At 43.0% G+C, this 27147-nt stretch overlaps 1 protein-coding gene across 2 annotated transcripts in view; it reads right to left on the bottom strand.

Moving 5' to 3' along the window:
- TRAF1 (TNF receptor associated factor 1) overlaps positions 1–26329 on the bottom strand; it is a 47768-nt gene extending 21439 nt beyond the window's left edge. The window contains exons 1-5 of one of the 2 annotated variants that reach the window (XM_030207578.1): positions 26259–26329; positions 25122–25197; positions 24405–24657; positions 19552–19636; positions 2052–2150 (exon numbers count right to left, since the gene is read on the bottom strand). In XM_030207578.1, the coding sequence (XP_030063438.1) occupies positions 2052–2150; positions 19552–19636; positions 24405–24613 (393 nt within the window). In that variant the 5' untranslated portion in view covers positions 24614–24657; positions 25122–25197; positions 26259–26329. The remainder of the gene's footprint in view (positions 1–2051; positions 2151–19551; positions 19637–24404; positions 24658–25121; positions 25198–26258) is intronic. The other variant, XM_030207579.1, reaches the window with a different exon arrangement.
- Between the last annotated feature and the right edge of the window lie 818 nt (positions 26330–27147).

The raw sequence follows: 27147 nt of genomic DNA, 5'->3' as shown, positions 1-27147 counted from the left end.
CCTACATGTGGGTACAGTGGGTTTGGGGGGCGGTTTGGAGGGCTCCCATTTACCAGCACAAGTGTAACAGGTGGGGGGGGGATGGGCCTGGGTTCACCTGCCTGAAGTCCACTGCACCCCCTAATAACTGCTCCAGTGACCTGCATACTGCTGCCAGGGAGGTGGGTATGACATTTGAGGGTGAAAATAAACAGTTGTGAAATGGCATATTTTGTGGTAGGAGGGGGTTTGTGACCACTGGGGGAGTCAGGGGAGGTCATCCCCGATTCCCTCCAGTGGTTATCTGGTCATTTCGGGCACTTTTTGGGGCCTTATTCGTGGAAAAACAGGGTCCAGGAAAAGTGCCCTAAATTCTCGCTAAAAACGCATATTTTTCTTCCATTATCGGCGAAAGGCGCCCATCTCTGATCGGCCGATAACCACGCCCCAGTTCTGCCTTCACCACGCCTTCGACACGCCCCCATCAACTTTGTCCGCATCCGCGACGGAGTGCAGTTGAAAACGTCCAAATTCGGCTTTCGATTATACCGCTTTATTCGTTTTTGTGAGATAAACGTCTATCTCCCGATTTGGGTCACAATATAGGCATTTTTCTTTTTCAATTATAAGCTGGATAGGATATCAAGCCCTTATTTCAGCCAAATTAAGCCGAAAGGCTACCCATCTCAAGGAGACAGAGTCTGATACCGATCAGAAAAGGTTTCCAATAACGCCAGAAAGCTGTCCCATAGCCTCTCTCCTGTGCAATAAGTTTACTTAGGTAATAAGCATCCCACATTGCCCACCTAATATGGGATGCACTGGGTGAGGCTTCACTACCATATAAGGGCGAAACTCCCAGGATGTACTGGGCAGGCAGAGTGCCGCCATTTTGAGGCGGCGCTTGTGGAGGAAGGAAGGAAGAGTGCTACTCCCTCCCTCTTTTCCAAGTATGAGGGGGTTTTAGGGAGTTTTGGTGGGTACTAGACTACCAGACTAGCCCTTGGGCAGGTGGGTGGGGCTAGAAGGGGTCCCACTGGACCACCAAGGGTTTATTTATTGAGGGGCTGGGGCTGTTGCATGTGGGGTGGTAGGGGGGTCTGGAGCAGGGGCGTAGCTACGGGTGGGCCTGGGTGGGCCCAGGCCCACCCAATCTTGGCTCAGGCTCGCCCGCCCACCCACCTGCCAAATCTCCCACATTCAGCGAGAGACTCCCGCTTTGGCAGGTCATCTCCCGCACTCCTGCCAAAGCGGGAAAGTCTCCTGCTGAAATGATCTTCTGCCGCTAATGCCGCTGCTGCATCTCTGTGAGCAGCCGCAGCAAAAGAAGAAAATGAAGCGCGGGGCCGCAGCAGCCTTCAGGCATGCGCTGTCGGCTCTGCCGTCCTCTGCCCCCACTGACGTCAATTTCCTGTTCCGAGGGCTGAGGACCGGCAGACCCGACAGTGCATGCCTGAAGGCTGCTGCGGCAGCGGCCCCGCGCTTCATTTTCTTCTTTTGTTGAGGCTGCTCACAGTGGCAGTGTGTAGAAGGGATGCAGTTGAGCTCCCTGGCTGATCTCAGCAGTCATTTGGGTGCATCTATCTATCTATCTATCTATCTATATATATATATATATATAGTGCCCACCCATATTAGCTCTGGGCCCAGCCAAAATGTCAGGTCTGGCTACGCCACTGGTCTGGAGATCCACTGGACCTCCAGGTCCTTGTGTTAGGGGAAGTGGGGGGGGGGGGGGGGCTGGAAGCATGCAAATGCAAACTGGACAGGGTCTCCCATTCCTCCCCAATGCTCTGACAAACCCTAAAGCCAGCCCCAAGTTGGTGTAGGGTTTGCCACGGAAGCAGCACCCTTGTTTGGCACGCTGCCCACTGAGCACTGGAGAGGATGTTAATGGCCTTCTTTAGCATACATTTGCATGCTATTAGTGTTCGTAGCCAGCAAGCTCATTGTTACACGTGCTCGCTGGTTCTGATCTTAGGGTACCCACGTTTGCCTTTGATCATCAGCATCTAGGTAAGGTATTAGCCATGTGTGAATGCTATTTAAATAAAATGATAGGTGACACTTACTTCATAATCTCTCATGATACCAGTCCAGTTACACCCTGAAGTGCTACAATGCACTTTTAATTCCAGGATCTCTTTATTAATGGCAGCATCACTGAAGGCCTGGAGGGGTCAAGGAAAACAACAAAATATTGTCAGAATCTGTAAGGATTAGTTGGTAGACTTTTCGGGTGGGGGGGTTGCTCCTATAATTCTGTTTTGGTTTTAGAAATTAATCACGACATGACATCATCAGTTCTCAACCTTTGAATCAGGGGAAGCAAAAGTTATATAGCTGATAACATTGTAATTTAAATGTCATTTTCTACACTTGTCACTCGTGAGATTGTTTGGTCCACCCAGTACAAACAGAGTTGCACAAAAACCATTGTTCAGCCACAGTGTATAAGAGTAGCACAGAGTTGTAATAAACATATTGATCCTGGCACAAAATGAGATTCGGGTCCAGAAGGTATTTTTCCTCTCAAGTTTACAATCTAAGAGGCCCTTTTAACTAAGCTGTGTTGAGCGCTAAGGTGTGCATAACACAGCATAAAATGGTGTACCACGGGACATGCTCGGGGTTCCTGTGGTAACTGGCAAATCAGCGCATGCTAACTGCATGCTAAAAATTATTACTTTTTTTTTTGGAGGGGGCATTCTTGCGAATCAGCACAGCTAACTGGTTAGTGAAGAAATACCATGTGAGCCCTTACTACCTACAAAATGAGTGCCCATGCAGTATAATTTTTTAGTAGCTACACGCTAATGCAACATTAACACATAGCCATTAATGCTGTGGTAAAACTGACCTTAGCACATGGGAAAAGCCCACGTAAGGGTGGACTAAGGCCACTTTTTGCCACAGCTTAGTAAAAGACCCCCTTTGTTTGTACCTGAGGCAGTAGAGGGTTAAATAACTTGCCCAAGAACACGAGTTAAGGTGTGGTGTGATCCTGGCTTCCCTGGTTCTCAACCCAGTTCTTTAACCATTAGGTTAATATACCACTTCTTAGACGTTTATGTCACTTTTTAGACATTTTTCTCTTTCAACAGTGAGTCCCATAGTAAGTTTATAATAAATAATAAACAAAGTCCTTAGGTATCTTGCGAACTAAGACTCATGGTGCCAGATCCCAGTTCCGGTTCTGATGACACCGGAAGTCCAAAGAAACAGGAATAAAACTACAGCTCAAAAATGAAGCAAAAATAATCAGTTACTGTTAATTAGCAGAAGTTCAATCACTGGCGAGTACTGAAATCACCTGTTAGGGGCCAGAAAAAAAGACAAATTGTGGACAGACAGCTCAAGGTCCATCCAAAATGTATCCATTTCCAAAAGAGTAGTAGCCGAGAGCTTGCTAAAATTTCACCAGATGGACACAAATAGCAGTCTTAGCTATTAAAAATGTATTTGGATTTAGCTCACACCTTTTCCAGTAGTAGTACAAGGTGAGTTACATTCAAGTAAACTAAATATTTCCCTGTCCCCAGAGAGCTAACAATCTAACCACCCTATTTACTAAGCCATGCGGCAATGCTGACAAAGTAAATGGGCTGTGCCGACATTAGTGCATGGTAGCCGTTATCTTGGCCTAGTAAACAGGGGGGGGGGGGGGTAAGATTGTACCTGAGGCACAGAGCTACAGTCAGATTTGAACTGGGTTTTCTGGTTGTCAACCTGCTGCTCTAACCACTAGAATGTAACAGAGGGAACTAAGTACAGAAAAAGATCAAGCAAAAAAAAAAACAGCACAAAGGGCCTTTAAAAACAAAAGGGAACACAGTTCTTTCATTAAAAAATCCTTTAATAGTGAACTTTGATTGAAGAAAGACCCAACACGGGCCGTGTTTCGGTGCTACCGCACCTGTGTCAGGGGTCACACCAATGACAGAGGAGGCTTCAACAGACTAATTTCAGAAGGCTGATGCTTTCCAAAATTTTTGTGATATGTTCCTCCTATTGAAATGAAGTGCAAAGCTCTCACACAACAACAGTGAAGCCTCCTTTGTCATTGGTGTGACCCCTGACGCAGGCAACATTCGTACAGTCCATCCACCGCACTGCCTCTCCCCTCTTTGAACTGGGAATGAGCACAAGAACTTTGCTTACTCACAGTTCTTGTGCACATGCCCCTGGCATAATCCTGCCACTTATCTTCTTAATGATCAACACTAACAGCTTACATATCATTAGCATTGAGCATTAGGAAGTTATTTTTGGGTGCTGTTCAGTACAGCACCGGAGTTTTGAGCATCATGGTGTGAGTCCCTTCCAGCCAAACCTGAGCATAAAAGGTTCAGGGCATCCTTGAAAATTCATTTTTATATACTGACCTTTGGCCCAATGATACCTTAGAGTCAGGGAAGGAAGGGGGCTTCCACACTAAGACAGTTTGTATGGATTTATTTTGATTTTTGATTGAAAGTGCTTGTCTCTTGTCCAGTCTGTGTGCTTGTAATCTAATTAGCCCATGGTTTATATGTACTTATATTCTTTCTGTTTTGGTGTAAATGCTTTTAACTGTTTACAACTGGAGTTCCTTTCCTTTTGTTGTAACTTTCATGCTTTATTTGTAACCATTCTAACATGTTCATTGAGAGCAGTATTTCAAAATCATAAACTATGAACCAAGGGTACTACCTAAAGCAGGGGTAGGAAATTCCAGTGTTAGATTTTTATGATTTGGACTGAGGGGGAAGAAACTCTGAAACAATTTTACCAATTCCTTCAATACATATCATTCTACAATCAGATTCAAAATTGACTTACTCCCAGAAAAAGTCAATTTTTTTGGACACCACAGTCTCAATCAGCAATGGATATATACAAACATCCATATACAAGAAACCCAAAGACAAATGCAGCTCCCCACAACTCCAGCTTCCACCCTTCACATACCAAAAGATCCATATTTACAGCCAAGCCACAAGATACACCGTATCTGCTCTGACCCAGGGGACAGAGACAGACACCTTGAAATCCTGATTGTATCATTCGAACAGAAAAGCTACATACCCAAATAATCTCCAAGAATATTTGCCTCCTTCCTCAAACCACCCAGGGAAAATCTGCTACAGTACAAAGAAAAAAAAAGCCACAGACAGAATCCCCCTTATAGTGATATACAACCCAGCGCTGGAAAAATTAAGAAAAATCATAAAATATCTGCAGCCTCTACTCCAGGAGGATGAATTACTGAAAGAGATATTCCTATACCCACCAGTGCTGGCCTTCCGACAGCCACCCAACTTAAAACACAAGTTAATTAAAAGTAAGCAACCAACACAGACTCAAAAAGAAAAGAATGGCACACATCCTTGCAATATATCCAGCTGCAAACTATGCCAAAACATTTCGCAGGACCCCCACGGTCATTCACAAAGGAAAATATTCAACATTAAGAAATTTTTCACGCGCTCATCTTCCAATGTGGTATATATCATTCAGTGTAAAAAATGCAATGAATGCTGCTACATTGGAGAAATCAGTCAGATGCTAAGAAGAGATTTTAATTTACATAGACACCATATGAAAAATGCCAGTACTAATAAAGATGTCACACCTGTGGGGCAGCACTTTACAAAACCAGAACACTGTACCAGTGACTTCATGGTAAGAATCTTAAAAGGGAACTTTAAAACAATACAGGAACGTAAGACCTTTGAAATCAGAATGATTAAATATTTTGACACCCACCAGACAGGACTTAACAAAGATCTGGGTTTTCTAGCCCATTATAAACCATAAATTGTACTGCTTTGTCACCCTCCTATCTCCATGCATATCTCACCTGTCCCTCTTCCTGTCTCTCACCTATCCACCCCCCATCCTGTTAGACTGTCACTGGAATGCTTGATGTTTGGATACAGAAAATGAAAGTGCCTTGTTGCTTTGTAGCTTTTACTATATGAGACGTGGGGTAAGGAATAATATATTGAAGAGGAATATATTCGAGTTATTCCCCAAGTTTTCCACGTCATCACTGTGACCCCTGACGCAGGTGCTAGTCACCGAAACACAGCCCGTGTCGGGTCTTTTTGTCAAGGCTCATTCATTAAAGAACTGTGTTCCATTTTTAAAGGCCCATAGTGCTGTTTTTTTGTTTGGACTTTAGTTTGTACTTCGTTCCCTCTCTTTTGTTATATCACTTATATATACTGTCATCTAACAACATTTGCTTATTTCCGATCTGACAAAGAAGGGCAACCTTCAAAAGCTAATCAAGAAATGTATTAAGTTATGTCCAATAAAAAAAAGTATCATCTTATTTTCTTTTCCATGTTTTATTTTGCTTTATTTCTATTGATACCTTTAAAGTGGACTAACACGGCTACCACACCTCTCTACTCAGTGTTATATAGCAACTAAGTAAATGCAACTAGTTACTGTACTTAAGTAAAAAATTTTGTTTCTTTTAGTTGTAAAGAAGTACAGGAAAAATTTGTAACTTTTACTGAAGTAATAATTTTACCAGTTTTTACTACTTTTACCTAGTTAATTCTGATGCTTGCAGTTAAAGAAAAAGAGGCAGAGAGACCTAAATGAGATTCCTCAGTAAACCAAATGAAACAGCAAAGCCTGGAACAGGATTTTGCAATTGCAAAACTCATCACACAAACAGTGGATCATCTCATCTTAATTTTGGTGTTCAGGGAATACAGCCTATGTGAACAGTAGAGTTGCCCTGTGCTTGTTGAACTGGTACTAATCTCCAGCCAAACAGAACAGTGATGAATTCAGTCACCTTGAAGCAGAGATGAAGCTGAACCTGTTGCAATTCTTGGTGAACAGATATATGTCTCTATCACAACAGACTGCTGGACATCCCACGGAAAGTTTTATAGTGGCCTGACTGTCCACTGGATTGATATTCTCCTTGTCTGGCCTTAAGACTGAAGAGTTTCCATACATTTGACATTCTTGCCATCAGTTCCTGAAGATATTTAGAGTTTTCCATCAGATGAAAATAGGAAACAGACAGTGATTTCAACTTTCTGAAAGCCTTCTCTGTAATTGGACAGTATGACAATGATAGCAAGATGCAGAATACAAAAGAACCAAGTAAACTCTGTAACAAAGAAAATGTTCTATTCAATGTGGAAGCTCAAACGATTAAAATCTTTCTTCCCAAGGGCAAATTTTCGATACCTAATACAATCAATGGTCCTAAGCCATGCAGATTATTGCAACGGAATCTACGCAGGCTGCAAAGAAACAACTCATTAAAAAAACTCCAGGACCGCCCAAAATACAGCAGCCAGGCTGATATTCAGCAAAACACGCTTCCAAAGTGCCAAACTCCTCTGAAAAACATTGCATTGGCTCCCAATCAAAGAACGGATCATCTTCAAAATCTGCACCTTAGTCCACAAAATCATAGTGGAGTGGAGTGGAGTGGAGTGGAGGAGTGGCCTATTGGTTAGGGTGGTGGACTTTGGTCCTGGGGAACTGAGGAACTGAGTTCGATTCACAGCACAGGCAGCTCCTTGTGACTCTGGGCAAGTCACTTAACCCTCCATTGCCTGCCACATTGAGCCTGCCATGAGTGGGAAAGCGTGGGGTACAAATGTAACAAAAATAAATAAAGAAATAAAAATATACGGCGTAGTCCCAGAATACATGACAGACCTCATAGACTTACCAATAAGAAACAAAGTCAGATCATCAAGATCCTACCTAAACCTACACTACCCAAATTGCAAAGGACTGAAATACAAAACAACTTACGCAGCCGGCTTCTCCTACATAAGCGCACAACTATGGAATGGGCTCCCAAAAGCTGTGAAAACAATCCACGACCACTTGAACTTCAGGAAATCACTAAAAACCAACCTTTTCAAAAATGGCTACCCCAACGACCCCACGTAACCCTCTTCACCCACCAACACAGCATGACTATGATCGAACAGGACATCACGCAATCTTCATCCATTCCGACCCTCCACTTATACCTCATACGATCACTATACAACTTTGTATTTGTTATCCACCGACTGGGCAAATGCCTTTGATGGTACTATGTAAGCCACATGAGCCTGCAAATAGGTGGGAAAATGTGGGGTACAATGCAACAAATAAATAACTAAATAAGTGATGAATAGCACTGTACTAATGCAGATGATAATGACAATAATGATGATGATAAGCATCTTGTATAAGGAAGTCACGTGTTTCAGACAGAGATCCCTCTTGATCAATACCTGCAGGACCCAGTTAAAAGACATCAGTAATATTACAGCCTGGCCTGATTTGAAGGAACTTTTTATCAGGTGAACAATCCACTTCCTGCAGTTGTGAATACCTTTTTAGCTTATGTGGATTAAAGACTCACAAGCGCACTCACAGAACGACAGTCATTTTAAAATTAGTTTACTAAAAGCAAAGTAGACGGAATTGTAGAGCAATACAATTGTTGGGATAAAAATGTTAACAATAGTTGCACTCACTGTAGTTATGGTACTTTTACTTTTTACTCAAAAAGTGTTATATTATGCAGTAACCGTTTTACTTTTACTTAAGTAAATTTTAAGGTGTTCATTGTACTTTTACTTAAGTACTTTGACCTAGTACTTTGAACAACATGGGCAATTCCAGGCCTCAAGAGCCTCAGGCAGATCAGGTTTTCAGGATATTCACAATGAATATGCAAGAGATAGATTTGCATGCACTGCCTCTTTGGTATGCAAATTTATCTCATGCATATTGTGGATATCCTGAAAACATGACTTGCCTAGGACTCTGGAGGACTGGAATTGCTTACCCCTGTCTTAGAGTGTCCTTATCCTACTGGTGTCCTTGCCCACCCAGTCTGACCAGTTGCCACTGCCTCTGGTGGCACTGCACATTCCAGCTTATGGCCAGTCATCTTCCTGCTGAGTGTGCTTAATTTTTCAGTTACTACTACCTCTAATGGCAGGCTGAAACCTACACCATCCTCTGAGGGAAGAAATCATTTCAAACTCTGTACAGTTCTGAGTTTCAGGATGAAATTCACCTGTCAAAAAAGTTTTCTGCAAGTTCCTAGTCTTTCAAGAAAAAGGAAAAAAAAAGTGTTAAAATGTGCATGCGGAGTATCTGAGGGACAGTCCCACCCCGACTCATTAGGCTGCTGGTAGTACTCAGAGGGGAATTCAGACAGAAAGGTTTCAGGCTGACAGGCTAACAGCTCAAACTTGCTCTTAACACTAGGCCTGAATTTATGTACAGGCCTACAAGGCTTCTGTGTGTGATTTTTTTTTTTTTTTTTTGGGGGGGGGGGGTGAAGAAGAAAGAAGTGGCCCTTTTTATTTATAGCTATTTGTGAACTGCTTTTTACAGAAAAAGTGCAGAGCAATTTACAACCTTTAAAACTGTAATATCAAATAAATGCAGGATCACTACAATCAGAGGATATGTCCCTGGAATAGAGGCACCAAGGCCCTGGGAAGGGAAAGATTAAGAGGTTCATGGGGGCTGGCACCTAAGGACAGTGTTGGCATACATACATCACTTATTTTAACTACAGTGCTGATGCATTTAATGAGAAGGGAAGAGTAACAGTGCCTGATAAGATTGAACATGCTGTTAAAACAATGTGACTTGGTTACCCCCACACCTAGGTCTCTCCCCCTTAGAAAGGAAGAAAATGGGATTGATATAGTGATTTTATGTGGTTACAATCAAAGCAGTTTACATATATATACAGGTACAGGGCAACAGAGGGTTAATTGACTTGCCCAGAGTCACAAGGTGCTGCAGCAGTAGAATTTGAACTTGGTTTCTCTGGTTCTCAGGCAGTTGCATTAACCATCAAGCAACTCCTCCACTCCACTCTTTGGGTCACCAGGAAGGATTTAGTATGCTCCTAGTCATTCCCGTATAGGAATTAGCCTCAGTACACTCCTCATACCTGCATGAGAAAATGGCTTTTGCCAGAAATTAATATCTGCTAGCCTTCCATTCTAATGAACCACCATAAAAGGGCCCTAGTGAACAATGGAAGAGATAAAGTCTTAACTGCCACCAGGCTCCGTCCTGAGTGCTCTGTCATAAGGGTCATTGCAAGGGCTGGGCAAGAAGGAAGACCATTCTGGGTGCCAGGCTGAGGGGAAGAAACCCAGACCAACTGGCAGAAATTGCAAAACTTGACTATCCACTAACCTCATACCGGGGGGGGGGGGGGGGTGGACATATGATGCAATATGAGTCAAATACTGGGAATGGGAGAAGACTAGGGGTTCATGATAATTCTGTGTATTCTGGCATTGTCGTGATGTTCGCTATGTTTCTAATAAAAACTTGCTGCGTAAAATGCTGTTGTGCTTTTGTTTAAAAGTTAAACAAAACACAATAGAAGGGAGCAATGAAGCAACACATACCATCAACTGCTATGTCTGCAATGTTAATAGCACTATCTAGAAATGTTCTTATTCCTAGGTGTCCTTCAAATCATCACTGTACAGTACTGCGTACATCTAGAAGTGCTATAAAAATAAGTATTAAAATCTGCTGCCCCTCACCCCTTGTTTGCTGTCCATGCTGTATTTACACTTTCTCTGTACTATGTAACATCTATATGGGGGGGCTCCTAATGAGGAGTAGTGGAACAGTACGTCCACCTCTCCAGTTACCACTCTAGGTGCACTTAAGTGGACTTTCATTTTTAATTTCACTATACAATTGATACTCTGCATTAAACTGGCCAAGACTATTCTAAGGCGTGAGAAGGGGGAAAAAAACTGCTAATATAAATACTTAGAATGGAAAAAAACAGGAATCTTGCAAGCTTGACTACCAACTTTATGCTCTATATTCTTGGCTGGTATTTAATCTCTCCTTGGGCCAGAGCCAGTGTCAGTGCGCAAGGCACGGGTGACATGTGCTCACAGGAGAGAAGAACAACCACATGCACCTGAGCGATTATAGCAAAACTGTGCATCTACAGTTTATTCTTTACTAATCCTCACCAGGAAATCTCAGAACATTCAACATGCCCTGAGCTTCAGTCAGGCACATGACTTGTGGTCCAAAAGTAAGAAACAAAACCATAGGGTAATTAAATGGTATTACAATGCTGAGTCACCCTCTCAGGCTTCAGATGAAGTTAAAAGTGGTTAGAGAAACATTACATAAGAGCATAAGCCTTGCCATATTGGGACAGACCAAAGGACATTAAGCTCAGTATCCTGTTTCCAACAATGGCCATCCAGGTCACATGTGTCTGGCAAGATCGCAGAACAGTAAAACAGATTTGATTGCTGCTTATTCTAGAAATAAGCAGTGGATTTTCCAAAGTCCATCTTAATAATGGCTTATGGACTTTTCTTTAGGAAACTATCAAACCTTTTTTTAATTCCTGCTATGCAAACTGCTTTTACTACATTCTCTGGCAACGAATTCCAGAGTTTAATTACACACTGAGTGAAGAAATATTTTCTCTGGTTTGTTTTAAATTTACTACTTAGTAGCTTCATTGCATGCCTCTTAGTCCTAATATTTTTGGAAAGAGTAAACAAGCGATTCAAATCTACCCATTCCATTCCATTCAGTATTTTATAGACCTATATCATATCTCCCCTCAGCCGTCTTTTCTCCAAGCTAAAGAGCCCTAGCCGCTTTAGCCTTTCCTCATAGGGAAGTCTTCCCATCCTCTTTATCATTTTTGTCATCCATCACTGAACCTTTTCTAATTCTGCTATAACTTTTTTAGATGTGGTGACCGGAATTGCACACAGTAATTGAGGTGCAGTCACACCTGGAGCAATAAAAGGCATGATAACATTCTCATTTTTGTAATTTTGTAATAAACAGGGCCACAGACCTTTATGTAAGGAGAGTAAATAAAAGCAAGAGTAAATAAAAGCAAGAGAAAAGGAAACCGATATGGTTTTCAAAGCAAGTGGCTGAGAAAATAAAGGCTAAAGAGGTTAGCGTTCCAGAAATACAAAAAATCTCAAGTAGAGGAACACCGGGGAGGAATACCGGATGAAACTGAAAGAAGCCAAGAGAGAGGTACGTCTGGCGAAGGCGCAAAGCGGAAGAACAAATGGCTAGAAATGTACGGAGGGGAGACAAAAACTTCTTCAGGTATATTAGTGAAAGGAGAAAGACCTAAAAAGGGGATTGTGAGACTAAAAGATACAGCAAAACGCTATGTAGAAATGATGAAGAAAAAGCCAATTTGCTAAATAGATACTTTTTTTCTGTTTTTACTGAAGAAAATCCTGGGGAAGGACCGAGAGGGACTGACAAAAGTACACCTGAGAATGAGGTGGATAGAGCACCGTTCACGGAAGAGAGTGGGTATGACCAACTTGGAAAGCTAAAGGTGGACAAAGCCATGGGGCCAGACGGGATCCACCCCAGAATACTGAGGAAGCTCAGAGAGGTTCTGCGGGGTCCTCTTAAAGATTTGTTCAATAATCCTTGGAGACGGAGAGGGTTCCGAGGGATTGGAGAACGGCGGAGGTGGTCCCTCTTCACAAAGTGGTGATAGGGAAGAAGCTGAAAACTACAGGCCGGTAAGCCTCACTTTGGTTATTGGAAAGTAATGGAAGCCATGCTGAAGGAAAGGATAGTGAATTTCCTGGAAGCCAATAAGTTGCAAGATCCGAGACAACATGGTTTCACCAAAGGGAAATCGTGCCAAACGAATCTCATTGAATTCTTTGACTGGGTGACAGGAGAATTAAATCAAGGACGTGCTATGGACGTCATCTACTAGATTTCAGCAAGGCTTTTGACACGGTTCCCCACAGGAGGCTCTTGAATAACTAGAAGGGCTGAAGATAGGACCCGAAGTGGTGAACTGGATTAGGAACTGGTTGACGGGCAGACGCCAGAGGGTGGTGGTAAATGGAGTTCGCTCGGAGGAGGGAAAGGTGAGTAGTGGAGTGCCTCAGGGATCGGTGCTGGGGCCCATTCTGTTCAATATATTTGGGGTGATAGTATCTGAGGACCTGAAGGCGATGAAACAGTGCGACAAGGCGGTGGCCGTAGCGAGAAGGTTGCTAGGCTGTATAGAGAGAGGTGTGACCAGCAGAAGAAAGGAGGTTTTAATGCCCCTGTATAAGACGTTGGTGAGGCCCCACCTGGAGTATTGTGTTCAGTTTTGGAGCCCGTACCTTGCGAAGGATGTTAAAAAAATGGAAGCGGTGCAAAGAAAAGCTACGAGGATGGTATGGGAGTTGCGTTCCAAGACGTATGAAGAGAGACTTGCTGACCTGAACATGTATACTCTGGAGGAAAGGAGGAACAGGGGTGATATGATACAGACGTTCAAATATTTGAAAGGTATTAATCCGCAAACGAATCTTTTCTGGAGATGGGAAGGCGGTAGAACGAGAGGACATGAAATGAGATTGAAGGGGGGCAGACTCAGGAAAAATGTCAGGAAGTATTTCTTCACAGAGAGGGTGGTGAACGCTTGGAATGTCCTCCCGCGGGAGGTGGTGGAGATGAAAACGGTAACGGAATTCAAACATGCGTGGGATAGGCATAAAGGAATCCTGTGCAGAAGGAATGGATCCACAGAAGCTTAGCTGAAATTGGGTGGCGGGGTGAAGAGGGGGTTGGTGGTTGAGAGGCTAGGATAAGGGAGGGCAGACTTATACGGGGTCTGTGCCGGAGCCGGTGATGGGAGGCGGGACTGGTGGTTGGGAGGCGGGAAATACTGCTGGACAGACTTATACGGTCTGTGCCCTGAAAAAGACAGGTACAAATCAAGGTAAGGTATACACATATGAGTTTATCGTGGGCAGACTAGATGGACCGTGCAGGTCTTTTTCTGCCGTCATCTACTATGTTACTATGTAATTCCTAACATTCTGTTTGTTAGCTTACTTGCCGCTGCACACTAAGAAGAGGGTTTCAATGTATCATCAAACGATGGCACCTAGATCCCTTTCCAAGGCAATGATTCCTAATGTGGCACCTCGCATCATGTATTCGGTTCCTCTTTCCCACATGCATCATTTTGCACTTGCTCACATTGAACATCATCTGCCATATGGATGCCCAGTCTCCGAGTCTCATAAGGTCCTCTTGCAATTTTTCACAATCCTCTTGTAATTTAATAACTTTGTGTCAGCAGCAAATTTAATTACCTCACAAGCTCTTCCCATCTCTAGATCATTCATAAATATGTTAAAAAGCAGGAGTCCCAGCGCAGACCCCTGGGGAACCCTACTATCTACTCTTTCCTATTGAGAATACTGGCCTAACCCTACTCTCTGTTTTCTGTCTTTTAACCAGTTTTTAATCCACAATAGCACATTACCTCCTATCTCATGACTTTCTAATTTCCTACAGAGTCTTTCATGAAGTACTTTGTCAAATGCCTTTTGAAAATCCAGATACACAATATCAACCTCACCTTTATCTATATGTTTGTTCACCCCTTCAAATAAATGTAATAGATTGATAATACAAGATTTTCCTTCACTAAATCCATGTTGGCTTTGTCTCATTAATCCATACTTATATATGCGCTCTGTAATTTTGTTCTTTATAATAGTTTCTACCATTATGCTCTGCACCAATGTCAGGCTCACCGGTCTATAAGTTCCTGGATCACCTCTGGTATCCTTTTTAAAAATTGGCGTTACATTGGCCACCCTCCAATCTTCTGGTACCATGCTTGATTTTAAAGATAAATTACATATTACTAAGAACAGCACTGTGAGTTCATTTTCCAGTTCTATCAGTACTCTGGGATGTATACCATCCGGTCCAGGCAATTTGCTTCTCTTCAATTTGTCAAATTGCCCCATTACATCTTCCAGGTTTACAGAGATTTGTTTCATTTTCTCTGTCTCATCAGCATTGAATATCATTTTTGGCACAGGTATCTCTCCCAAATCTTCCTCAGTGAAAGCCAAAGCAAAGAATTCATTTAATCTCTCTGCTATGGCCTTGTCTTCCCTGAATGCCCGTATTACCCCTCGGTCATCTAGCGGTCCAACTGATTTTTTTAACAGCTTCTTGCTTCTAATATACCTAAAAAAGTTTTTACTATGTGTTTTTGCCTCCAACGCAACCTTCTTTGCCTTGAGGAGTAGCCTAGTGGTTAGTACAGTGAACTTTGATCCTGGGGAACTGAGTTTGATTCCCACTGCAGCTCCTTGTGACTCTGGGCAAGTCATTTAACGCTCCATTGCCCCTGGTACAAAATAAGTACCTGAATATATGTAAACCGCTTTGAATGTAGTTGCAAAGACCTCAGAAAAGCAGTATATCAAGTCCCCTTTCCCTTTATTAGTGACTTTCCATTCCTTATGCTGTTTCCTATTATTTTCAGTTGGAAAATGTAGGAGAGAGGTTCTGGAAGCCAAATTTAGGCTTTTAGGTAGAAAGCTCAAATCCAGATCCTCTAGGGTAGCATTTTCTGAAAAGCTACCTGTTCCACGCGCAGGGCCCAAGAGACAGGCAGAGCTCCGGAGTCTCAATGTGTGGATGAGATGATGGTGCAGGGAGGAGGGTTTTAGATTTGTTAGGAACTGGGCAACATTCTGGGGAAGGGGAAGCCTATTCCGAAAGGATGGGCTCCACCTTAACCAAGGTGGGACCAAGCTGCTGGCATTGGCATTTAAAAAGGAGATAGAGCAGCTTTTAAACTAGAAACGGGGGGGGGGGGGGGGGGGGAGGGAAGGCTGACAGTCGCTCAAAAGCGCATGGTTCGGGATAAGGTATCTTTCAAAGATATCACCAAAACAGGGAAGAAAGGGTATCCTGATAGTGAGGTTGCAAAACAGACCGTAGTAGATCAGGTGTCCTTAAATAAAAATAAAAATCAGACAAAAGATTGCAAATTAATACTGTCAAGTACTAAGCATAATGTAAATAGGAACAACAAACATACTTTGAAATGTCTAAGAAATAAGATGGGAGAGTTAGAATATATTGCACTAAATGAAAATTTAGATATAATAGGCATCTCTGAGACCTGGTGGAAGGAGGATAACCAGTGGGACACTGTCATACTAGGGTACAAATTATATCGTAGTGATAGGGTGGATCGAGTTGGTGGAGGGGTAGCCTTGAATCAAATAGATTGAAAATTCTGCAGGAAACAAAACACTTCTTGGAATCACTGTGGATTGAAATTCCATGAGTAAAGGGGAAAAGGATAGTGATAGGAGTGTACTACCATCCACCTGGCCAGGATGAACAGATGGATGCAGAAATGTTAAAGGAAATTAGGAACACAAACAAACTGGGCAACACAATAATAATGGGTGATTTCAATTACCCCTATATTGACTGGGTAAATGTAACATCGGGGCATGCTAGGGAGGTAAAATTCCTTGATGAAATCAAGGACAGCTTTATGGAGCAACTGGTGCAGGAGCCGACAAGAGAAGAAAAAATTCTAGACCTAGTCCTTAGTGGAGCACATGATCTGGTGCGGAAGGTAATAGTGCTGGGGCTGCTTGATAACAGTGATCATAATATTATCGGATTTGATATTATCTTTAAAGTAAGTATACGTGGAGGGGCATAATCGAACGTGAACGCCCATCTCCATGGGCGTCTATCTCCGAGAACGGGTACGTGAAGGGGCGGAACAAACCGTATTTTCGAAAAAAATGGTCGTCCATCTTTTTTCCGATAATACAGTTTGTGCCAACCAAATGCATCGGATTTGTGCAGATTTGAGCTGGCCGGTATCGTTTTTCATCAATAATGGAAACCAAAGGCGCCCAGCTCAAAAACGAACAAATCCAAGGCATTGGGTCGTGGAAGGGGCCAGGATTTGTAGTGCACTGGTCCCCCTCACTTGCCAGGACACCAACCGGGCACCCTAGGGGGCACTTGTAACAATTAAAAAAACAAAGTTAACTACCTCTGAAGTCCATAGCTCCCTTCCCTTGTGTGCTGAGCCCCCCAAATCCCCCCAAAACCCACTTCCCACAACTCTACACCATTACCATAGCACTTATGACTGAAGGGGGGCACCTAGATGTGGGCACAGTGAGTTTTGGGGGCAGTTTGGAGCGCTCCCATTTACCACCACAAGTGTGACAGGTGGGGGGTATGGGCCTGAGTCCACCTGGCTGAAGTCCACTGCACCCACTAACAACTGCTCCAGGGACCTGCATACTGCTGTGATGGAGCTGGGTATGACTTTTGAGGCTGGCATACAGGCTGGAAAAAAAAGTTTTTAAAGTTGTTTTTTTTGGGGTGGGAGGGGGTTAGTGACCACTGGGGGAGTCAGGGCTGGTCATCCCTGATTCCCTCCGCTGATCATCTGGTCATTTAGGGCACTTTTTTGGGACTTGTTCGTGAAAAAAAAGGGTCCAAAAAAAGTGACCCAAATTTGCGCTAAAAATGCCTTTCTTTTTTTGATTATCGGCCTAGGACGCCCATCTCTCCTCAGCCGATAAACATGCCCCAGTCCCGCCTTCACCATGCCTCTGACACGCCCCTGTCAACTTTGGCCGTTTCCGCGACAGATTGCAGTTGAAGACTCCCAAAATCGTCTTTCGATTATACCGATTTGGAGGCCCACGGGAGAAAGACGCCCATCTCCCGATTTGGGTCGAAATATGGGCGTCTTTCTCTTTTGAAAATAAGGCTGATAGGAAATCAAATACATTAGCGTTTAACTTTTAAAAAGGAGACTATGATAAAATGAGAAGAAGGGTGAAAAAAAACTTAGAAGAGCGACTGCGAGGGTCAAAAATTTACATCAGGCGTGGATGCTGTTCAAAAACACCATCCTGGAAGCCAAGGCCAAATATATTCCGCGTATTAAAAAAGGAGGACTGAAGACCAAACGACAGCTGATGTGGTTAAAAAGTGAGGTGAAGGAAGCTATTACAGCTAAAAGAAAATCCTTGAGAAAATGGAAGAAGGAACCAACTGAAAATAATAAGAAACAGCATAAGGAATGTCAAGTCAAATGCAAAGCGCTGATAAGGAAGGCTAAGAGGGACTTCGAAAAAAAAAGATTGCGTTGGAGGCAAAAACACATAGTAAAAAGTTTTTTGGTATATTAAAAGCAGGAAGCCAGCAAAAGAATTGGTTGGACCGCTAGATGAACGAGGAGTAAAAGGGGCGATCAGGGAAGACAAAGCCATAGCGGAGAGATTAAATGAATTCTTTGCTTCAGTCTTCACCGAGGAAGATTTGGGTGGGATACCTGTGCCAGAAATGGTATTCGAAGCTGACGAGTCGGAGAAACTTAATGAATTCTCAGTAAACCTGGAGGATGTAATGGGGCAGTTCTACAAACAGAAGAGTAGCAAATCTCCTGGACCAAATGGTATTTATCACAGAGTACTGATAGAACTGAAAAATGAGCTTGCGGAGCTATTGTTAGTAATATGCAATTTATCCTTAAAATCGAGCGTGGTACCAGAAGATTGGAGGGTGGCCAATGTAATGCCGATTTTTAAAAAGGTTCCAGAGGAGATCCGGGAAATTATAGACCAGTGAGTCTGACGTCGGTGCCAGGCAAAATGGTAGAGACTATTATTAAGAACAAAATTACAGAGCATATTCAAAAGCATGGATTAATGAGACAAAGTCAACATGCATTTAGTGAAGGGAAATCTTGCCCCACCAATCTACTACATTTCTTTGAAGGGGTGAACAAACATGTGGATAAAGGTGAGCCGGCTGATATTGTGTATCTGGATTTTCAGTAGGTGTAACAAAAAAAAAAAGTACCTCATGAAGACTCCAGAGGAAATTGGAGAGTCATGGGATAGGAGGTAGTGTTCTATTGTGGAATAAAAACTGGTTAAAGGATAGAAAACAGAGAGTAGGGTTAAATGGTCAGTATTCTCAATGGAGAAGGGTAGTTAGTGGGGTTCCCCAGGGGTCTGTGCTGGGACCGCTGCTTTTTAACATATTTATAAATGACCTAGAGATGGGAGTAACTAGTGAGGTAATTAAATTTGCTGATGACACAAAGTTATTCAAAGTCATTAAATCGCGGGAGGATTGTGAAAAATTACAAGAGGACCTTACAAGACTGGGAGACTGGGCGTCTAAATGGCAGATGACATTTAATGTGAGCAAGTGCAAAGTGATGCATGTGGGAAAGAGGAATCCGAATTATAGCTACGTCATGCAAGGTTCCACGGTAGGAGTCACCGATCAAGAAAGGAATCTAGGTGTCGTCGTTGATGATACGTTGAAACCTTCTGCTCAGTGGCTGCTGCAGCTAAGAAAGCAAATAGAATGTTAGGTATTATTAGGAAAGGAATGGAAAACAAAAATGAGGATGTTATAATGCCTTTGTATCGCTCCATGGTGAGTGCGCACCTCGAATATTGTGTTCAATTCTAGTTGCCGCATCTCAAAAAAGATATAATGGAATTAGAAAAGGTGCAGAGAAGGGAGACGAAAATGGTAAAGGGGATGGGATGACTTCCTTATGAGGAAAGGCTAAAGCGGCTAGGGCTCTTCAGCTTGGTGAAAAGGCGGCTGAGGGGAGATATGAGTCAATAAAACAGATGTAGAGGATACCTTTTTATAGGGAGATACGTTTACTTACTGGGGCAGTTCATTTCCACAGTTCTAGAAATAACATACCTTTTCTTCTGTTAACAGACTTCCTTCATTTCCAGCTGTGGGATTTTCTTCTTTACATGTCTGACAAATTGGACTTTTAGTGTTCCTGTTTAAAAACAAACAAACAAACATAATTTGAACAATAGGGACTGGAATACCCCTTCCCCACTCCTACCATTACCCCCTTAATATTCCCAATTTGTTGTATTTTACAGTTACAGTTGTATAGTTACAACTGCTTCACCACAAAATTTCCAGTTTCTTGAATTTTTGACTTTCCCGTTTTGTCATACTGGACAGGGCTTAATTTCTGGGGTAAAAGCCTGGAATGCAATGCCGCCACTTCTTTTTAGACTCCAGAGCAGCAGAGGTGTTTGCTGTAGCTCCTCCCTTTCAGGCAGCCGGTTAATACTAGAATCTGGGCAGAGCCAGGATTTATCTTGTTACCAGAAATGTTCAGTTGCTAACCAGGTAAGTGCCTGAATAATGTTAGCACTAACTTTATCTAGGTAATGGTATAAATATCATCCAGCACAGAAATAACTTCCAGTGGCCAGGCAAGACCCGGGTATTCAGTGTCGATAACCCAGCACTGAATAACAGGGTCAAATTTTGCATGCAGTGGTCAGAGCCTTAAAAATTGCTGGCCACCATAGGCTGATAGTAGGCCCTTAAATACCTCCAAGGTTTAAATATGCAGCAGACAGGCATCTTTCAATGAAAAAGAAGCTCTGGAATAAGGGATTATAGGATGACAGGTGAAAAAGGATACACTTCAGAGCAATCTAGAGAAATATTTCTTTATAGAAAGGGTGGGCACAGCCTCTCAATGAAGGTGGTAGAGACAAGCATAAAGGATCTGTAAGGGAGAGGAAGGGATTGTAGAGCCTAGTAGCTGGTGTGGATGGCAGGGCCGCCAAGAGACTGAACCCTGCCGTCGTTGGGCCCGGGGCAGGACCGCCACCCCCCATGATTGTCACCACTGCTGCCCCCCCCACAATCATCATCTGCTGCTGTTTCCCCCCCCCCCCCCCCCCCGGATTGCTGCTGCAATTCAAATACCTTGGCTGGCAGGGATCCTGAGGCCCCGCCAGCAGAAGACATCTTCCTCCAGACCTGACTTCACTCTGCCGATTGCCTGCCCCTGTGGTGAGCATAAGCACCTGAGAGGAAAAGCAGCCGCTCAGCAAGCAATGGGCAGAAGAGCAGTGCTGGAGGAAGACCTGCAGTGTCTGCTCCTCTGGGTCCTCTCCAGCCTCCAAGGGGGCCTGGCGCCGGAGTTTTCTTTCTTCTAATCCTGTCAGGACATGATCACTCAAGTCCCGTCAGGAGCTGGAGAGAGAGAGAGACCCCCCGCTCCCCCCTCTCGACGGCCCTGGTGGATGGGCAGACTGGATAGGCTGTATGGTCATTTTATTTTTTTCAATGGATGCATAATTCAAAATGCTGAAGTGTAAAACATCAGTCTAGACACTGTCCAGCAAAGCCAAGGGGAGCTAGGTGGCTGAATGTTTAGGCAGTGGCCTCATTGGATTTAGTGTCTGCTTAGATTATTGCAGGACTTGGGTGTGAGATTTGGGAGGAATGGGGTGCTATTGGATGTTGGATTGAGTGTAACAGCCCAAAACGGTGGAAAACCAACAAAGAGAATACCATAAGCTGGCTGGATAAAAAGGAATCGTCTACCAGTGTGCAATCCTTTTATGACTGGCAGCTAGCTATATCTTTGGCAAGCCAGAATAAATGAGCAGACTGGATGGATAATGGACTCTTTTCTGCTATCATCTATTATGTTTCTGTGATCTGAGATCACGCAAAATAGATTCAGTAGAATGTGGAAAAGCCAAAAGTTTTTATTTCATAAATCACATCATTGAAATCAGAGAAATACTTTTTCTTGCCTAAAATACAGTACCTGTAACAAGCATGCAAAATGAATTGAGAAGGAAGCAATGTTCAATTGGGAGGCTATAGAGAATATAATGACCTTCTGTACCCCGCCTTAGCATCTTTTCAGTGGTACAGAAACTTTATCGTTTGCCTTATTTTATCTGGGCAAGAGTATTTCAGTAATGCTGGTATTCTTAGATATTTCAAGAGCATTTTGATTTGGTGGAACCTCCATTACTGTTACAAAGATTTCAACTTTTGAGAGTAGAAGGTAGCGTTTTGCAGTGGATTGTTTTTTTTTTTTTTAGAGGAACAGAGGTTCCAAGTCAAATTGGTAAACTGTTAATCTGATTATTATTCATGGTGGTGAGATGTTCTTCAAGGTCCCTCCCCCCCCCCCCCCCCCCCCCCCCCCCCCCCCCCCCCCCCACCACACACCCTTTACCTCCTTTTCAACATCTATCTTCAACCACTGAAGAGCTTAATAATAAAATATAATATTAAGCTTTAATTGTATGTTGATAACATTCAATTGGTTTGCCTTTAGAAGGTGACAAAAGTTTGGCAATAGGCTGATTTTTGTTTGGGAGAGGTGAAAAGTCGGCTCTAGGTTAGTAATTTAATAATGAATGTATCCAAATCAACTTGGGAATAGGAACCACTGAACAAGAGAAATTGAAGATTTTAGCAGATGGATTTGTTGATACCTTGGGTAAAAACTGTTAGAAAATTTGGGGCCTGAGGTAATGAGGAAAGAGCATATAATGGCAGTAACTAGAGTCTTTTGCAAAATTGAAGCCATTTTGGGAGGGTTCTATTCCTACATTTTGCAATCTAGTCGTTGGTATTAAGTACTTTAGACTAATTTAGTACTTTGTATATAAAAGTATTGCCTAAATATCATAAAAAACTTCAACTTATTCAGAATGTACAGCCCAGCTGTTATAGGGGAAAAGTAGGTGAGAGAGTACTTGTCCTCTCCTGCAATGTCTGCATTGACTCCCAGTTTGGGAAAGATGCTTATTTTAGATACTAGCTTTGACATTTAAAGTAGTTCACACTCATTAACTGGTTGTTTTAGGTTGACCTTTGAGATTGCAGGAAGTGATCCTGTTTGGGGTCCTGAGACTTGAGATTTAAGACAGCATCTTGACGATCAAAGAACTTTAGTGTTACAGGCCCAATGAAGAACAGGCTACATTTGGCATTGAGAAATAGTTATTGTCCTTTTATGGGAATTTGAAAACACTTTTTTCCTGATTATTAACATTTAGAGGGGAAAAGGGTATTTTTATTTATATAGATTTTTAATATTTAAATGTATTTTTATCAGATGATTCTATCTGGGTTAGGAATGGGAAGAGGACTTCAGGCTATGAATTCTTCTATTTTTGATTTTTCTATAAGGGTAGGAATTAATTAAGAAGTGAAGGAACATTACCCTTGAGTGGCACACAAGAACAGAGGAGGTTACTATTTACTATTGAATAGACTTCTTTTCAAACCCTTTGGCTGATTTATTTATACATTTTACTTGGTCTGTTTTACAATTTACTGTACCTTAGAACTCATTAGTCGGTTTCTCTGACTGGTCTAAATTAAGATTACCAGTCCAAAATATGCATGGTGCTGCCTGTCTTGAAACCTGGCCCTTGGTGGGTAAAAGATCACCATAAGACACACCAGTTATTTGCCTTGTATGGATTTCTGCATAAGAAGCATGTTTCAGCCTGCAACTTCAGGTTTTCTCCATATTGCTAACTGCCCTCAGAAGTCCTCTAGGTTGTTCATCTGCAGTCTCAAATTACAGGCTTTCCAATCCTCTCCTGGAGGCACACCTAGCCAGTTTTCAGCAATGCCACAATGAAATTATTTTTATTTATTTTACTGAATATGCACAAAACAGATTTGCATACCACGGCTTCTGCCATATATGCAAATTTATCTCATTGATACTCATTGGAGTAATCTTGAAAATCCAGCTGGCTAGCTGTGCCTCCAGGAGAGGGTTGAGAAGCCCTGACCTAGGAAAATACTGTGAACCCTGCCCAAGGAACTGTGATTTGAGAGTACAGATGAGCAACCTAGAGTAGTGGATACCCTGAAAACCTGACTGGCTGGGATGCCTCCAAGACCAGGTTTGGGAACAACTGAGCTATGCTTTCCAGACTGGCAGCATCCAGGGCAGCAGCTTCTGGGGAAATGGCAAAGAGCAGATACAAAGAAAAACAATAAGTTCTAACATCTAGGCACAGTCAAAGAAATAACAGGTGCGCCTTTTTCGAACTACCCATTTACCCAGATTGGAGGGGTGGTATTGGAGTGATCCATGATTGCTAGTGGTGGGGGGGAGGGAGCACAGGTCTGAAGGTTTGCATAGGGACCTAATATATCCTTGCACCAGCCCTGGTGCAAATGTCACTTTAAGCAGAATGACACATGTGGAATGGCAATCCCTGCAGTTGATGTTCCAGTAATAGTGCACAAGAAAATAATAATCATATTTCTCAATGATGTATAGTCATGAAATAGCTCATATTAAGACCTTAGCATAGAATCTGAGCGTTTCTGGCAAAAAACAAACAAACAATTGATTCTGTACTGTGCCAGCATATGTACTCAATTAGTGGCACACACCAGTCAAACCAGCGCCAGATAGTAACCGCTGGCTGTACAAGGAGGAGGAATGAGCCTGTGTCCCCCTGAAGTGCTCCAATGTCCTTACTGCACAGAGAACGGGTAATAAGGTGCATCAAAAATGCAGATGATAACGATGGCCGGGCGTTGCAGCAGAGAAAATCAGCACCATGGTGGTACTGGAAACCACAGAATATGAATGAAGCAGAGGTGGTGGTGTCAACATCTGGAGCACTGTGCACAGTGCACAGATGGCAGGCGCGCTTCCTTTCTCGGCTCTGCTAGAAGGGAAAACGCTGCTGCATATTTCTCTACCACCCCCTTGAAATCTTTTTCCTTCTCCTTACCTTACAATCCAGGAGAGGCAAGCCAAGCAGTATCTATGCCCACACAGCGTTTGCTGGGCCCTTTTCAGAACATTCTTGCAGTTGCAGCAAAGGTATTTTAGGCTAGGCACGTCATCACAAACGTTTGTAGGGTATCCGAAAGGAATTTCGTTTTCGTCCGGACCTTCCTGAGCCTCTCGGCTGGGTTTCTCCATGCCAACCGCGGGCATTACTTCTGCTGAGAGCGGATATCAGGCCGTTTCCCCCCTTTCACTGCAAGAAGAATACACAGCACCAAAGAAAAACCCTCTCTTAAAGTCAGTGCCAGCCTCAAGCACATCTAAAAAATCTCTCGGTGTGTGACCGTGTTCTTGTTACAGATGCTTGGGTGTGAGTGGGCACAATCAGGAAATTACTGTGAAAGTCCCCGGGATAACTATATGACAGATGACTATAAGTTCACCCTTATCTTTCTGATAAAAATAAAGCTCTACCCAAGAATCAAAAATGAGAATTTTTGTTTCTTCTTTGCTCGGGGAAGTTTATATGTAAATAGTGTATGTGAGTACTCGCTCTAATGAAACCTGCCAAAAAAAAAAAAAAAAATGTTCGTTGATACTGGCCCTGGTTCAAATTAAAACAAATGCATGGGAGGGCTGCGATCGAAAGCAAAAGCAAGTGGTTGCAAGCCTTTAAAACCGCACATCTGCAAAGTATCTCTCCATGTAACCGGTTAGCATATTAAGCACATGCATCATGACCTTTGTAATGAGAAGATCCTTCCCCCGGGTTCTTCCGGTCTGCACTTCAACAACTAAGAAAATAGCATTAAATCTGAAGCAAATTCATTCAGTTAAAATGCTGTAATCAAGTTTTAATCCTTCAACAACTGTTAAGGAACCCTTAACTCATAAGAACCAACTTTTCAAAATGGTTTGGGGTGTTGAACTCAACAAGCGAATGTTCCCTGCTCACAATAAAGGGTTTATTCAATATTGGAGGTACTCAAGACTTGGTATCTACGCACAGAAAGGCCCCAAAATGAACACACCCTCACGTTGTTATGAGGTTATAATATGGCCAACAATTATTGCCAGTTCCAGAAGCACACTGTCTGTGACAAAATGGTACCCGTAGTCTGTAGAATATAGAACAGGGGTGACGGGGAGGTTGGGATGCCAACAGAAGAGAGATTAAACATTCTCACTTTCTGGGAACTCCACTATAACACCAGGGACAGGATTTGGCTCACACCATCAATCCATGAGCATGCACCACTAGCTTCTAGCACTACACCTGCTCGGGGAACGTTTCTTCACTTGACCAATTTGAAATATACTTCGCCACTGTGAACAGAATGAAGATATTTTTGCGTTAGGGCTGGAACCGGATGGTTTCTAGGACTGCAATGCTGGACAGCACCTACTTTAGTACACACTGAATGAGGAAGTCAAACCCAGGACCGCTGCTCTTCAGAATTTATATTTGGTTAAATAAGTTTCTAGAGGCTTCGGGATCCTGGCACTCTCGGAGCACTCCTAAATTCCACAAATGCTTAGTTTGCATCTAAGTGACTGAACTTATTTTCATTCCTGTTTTTACTCTTCCTTGTTATGAGACTGTTGTATCCCCCCCTCCCCCAAAAAGTTTGCTTTTACGGTAGATGATGCGCCTAATCATTAGATCTTTGAATTTCAAATGCTAAATCTTGTGTTGTGTTAGGCTATTAAGTGCTCCTGATGAAAAATTTCACCTCCTTTTACAGTTATAGGTTTTGTACATCATTTGCTACATTGACGAGCTGTTTATTCTTTCTCTCTCTCTCGGGTTGCGCTTGTCTCTGCACTCCAGGAATCCCCTCAGGTGAGGGCTTACCTGGCCCGTGACGTCACTCCTGCTTCCCTTTGTTTCCCCAACACCTGTATGGTTCGGTTTGGTTCGCTGCCCCTGCTCTGCCCGTGCACTCTTCGTCCACACTTCGCTCTTCCTTTCTTTTTCACAGAAGTGAAAACAAGTCTGGTTGTAGCTGGCACTGCCTGGGCCAGTTTCCCAGGAGGGAAGAAGAACAGACTAGATCGAAATGTGTTAAGGGACAGGCTGTGCCGGTCCTGTTTGTTTGTTTGTTTTTTTTACTGTGGTGTCCAAGAACTTGGGCCACGTTGTTTGATGTCGTGGTCACACCTGTCAGGAGGGAAATGAGAATTCTGACAAGGAAGGAGGCTTTCCATCTAGGTGAATGGGTTTGTTTTGGGTGAAACGCCCAGTTTCCAGGGTACGCCTGTCTCCTTTCAACCCACCCAGCCTATAAGGAAAACAACTCTGTGATAGTATCTTTCTCAGATGTGTAGTGCTTTATTATAATAGAGCTACCAACCAACCATGGAGGCCGACATTTCAAAATAGCCGTCCTAAAAGTCGTCCTTAATAGCGTTTTGGCCATTGAATGCTATTTTACAAAAGTATCTGGTCCCTGTTACTGGTTCATTTCACAGTGCATAGATTTCTGTTTAATTTCGCTTTCGATTTAAATGTGTGCTTAAAAGCTTCCCTTTGAGTAACATAGGCAGGCTGCACACACTCACACTCCGGACCCTCACACATAAGGCACACAGTGACTTGACAGAATGCAAATTGTTTTGGGGAGTAAATGGCCACAGCTTTATTGAACACATTAACATATAACCCTAGGAAGCACCCGAGCTTTGAGTCCAACATATTAGAGACTTCCTGTCCCCGCCCTGCCTCACCAGCTAGAGAGCATGAC

Source organism: Microcaecilia unicolor, chromosome 6, assembly GCF_901765095.1.
Source record: "Microcaecilia unicolor chromosome 6, aMicUni1.1, whole genome shotgun sequence".
Classification (NCBI taxonomy): Eukaryota; Metazoa; Chordata; class Amphibia; order Gymnophiona; family Siphonopidae; genus Microcaecilia; species Microcaecilia unicolor.
The sequence above is the reverse complement of the archived record's forward strand: the minus strand, read 5'-3'. Positions and strand labels throughout refer to the sequence as shown.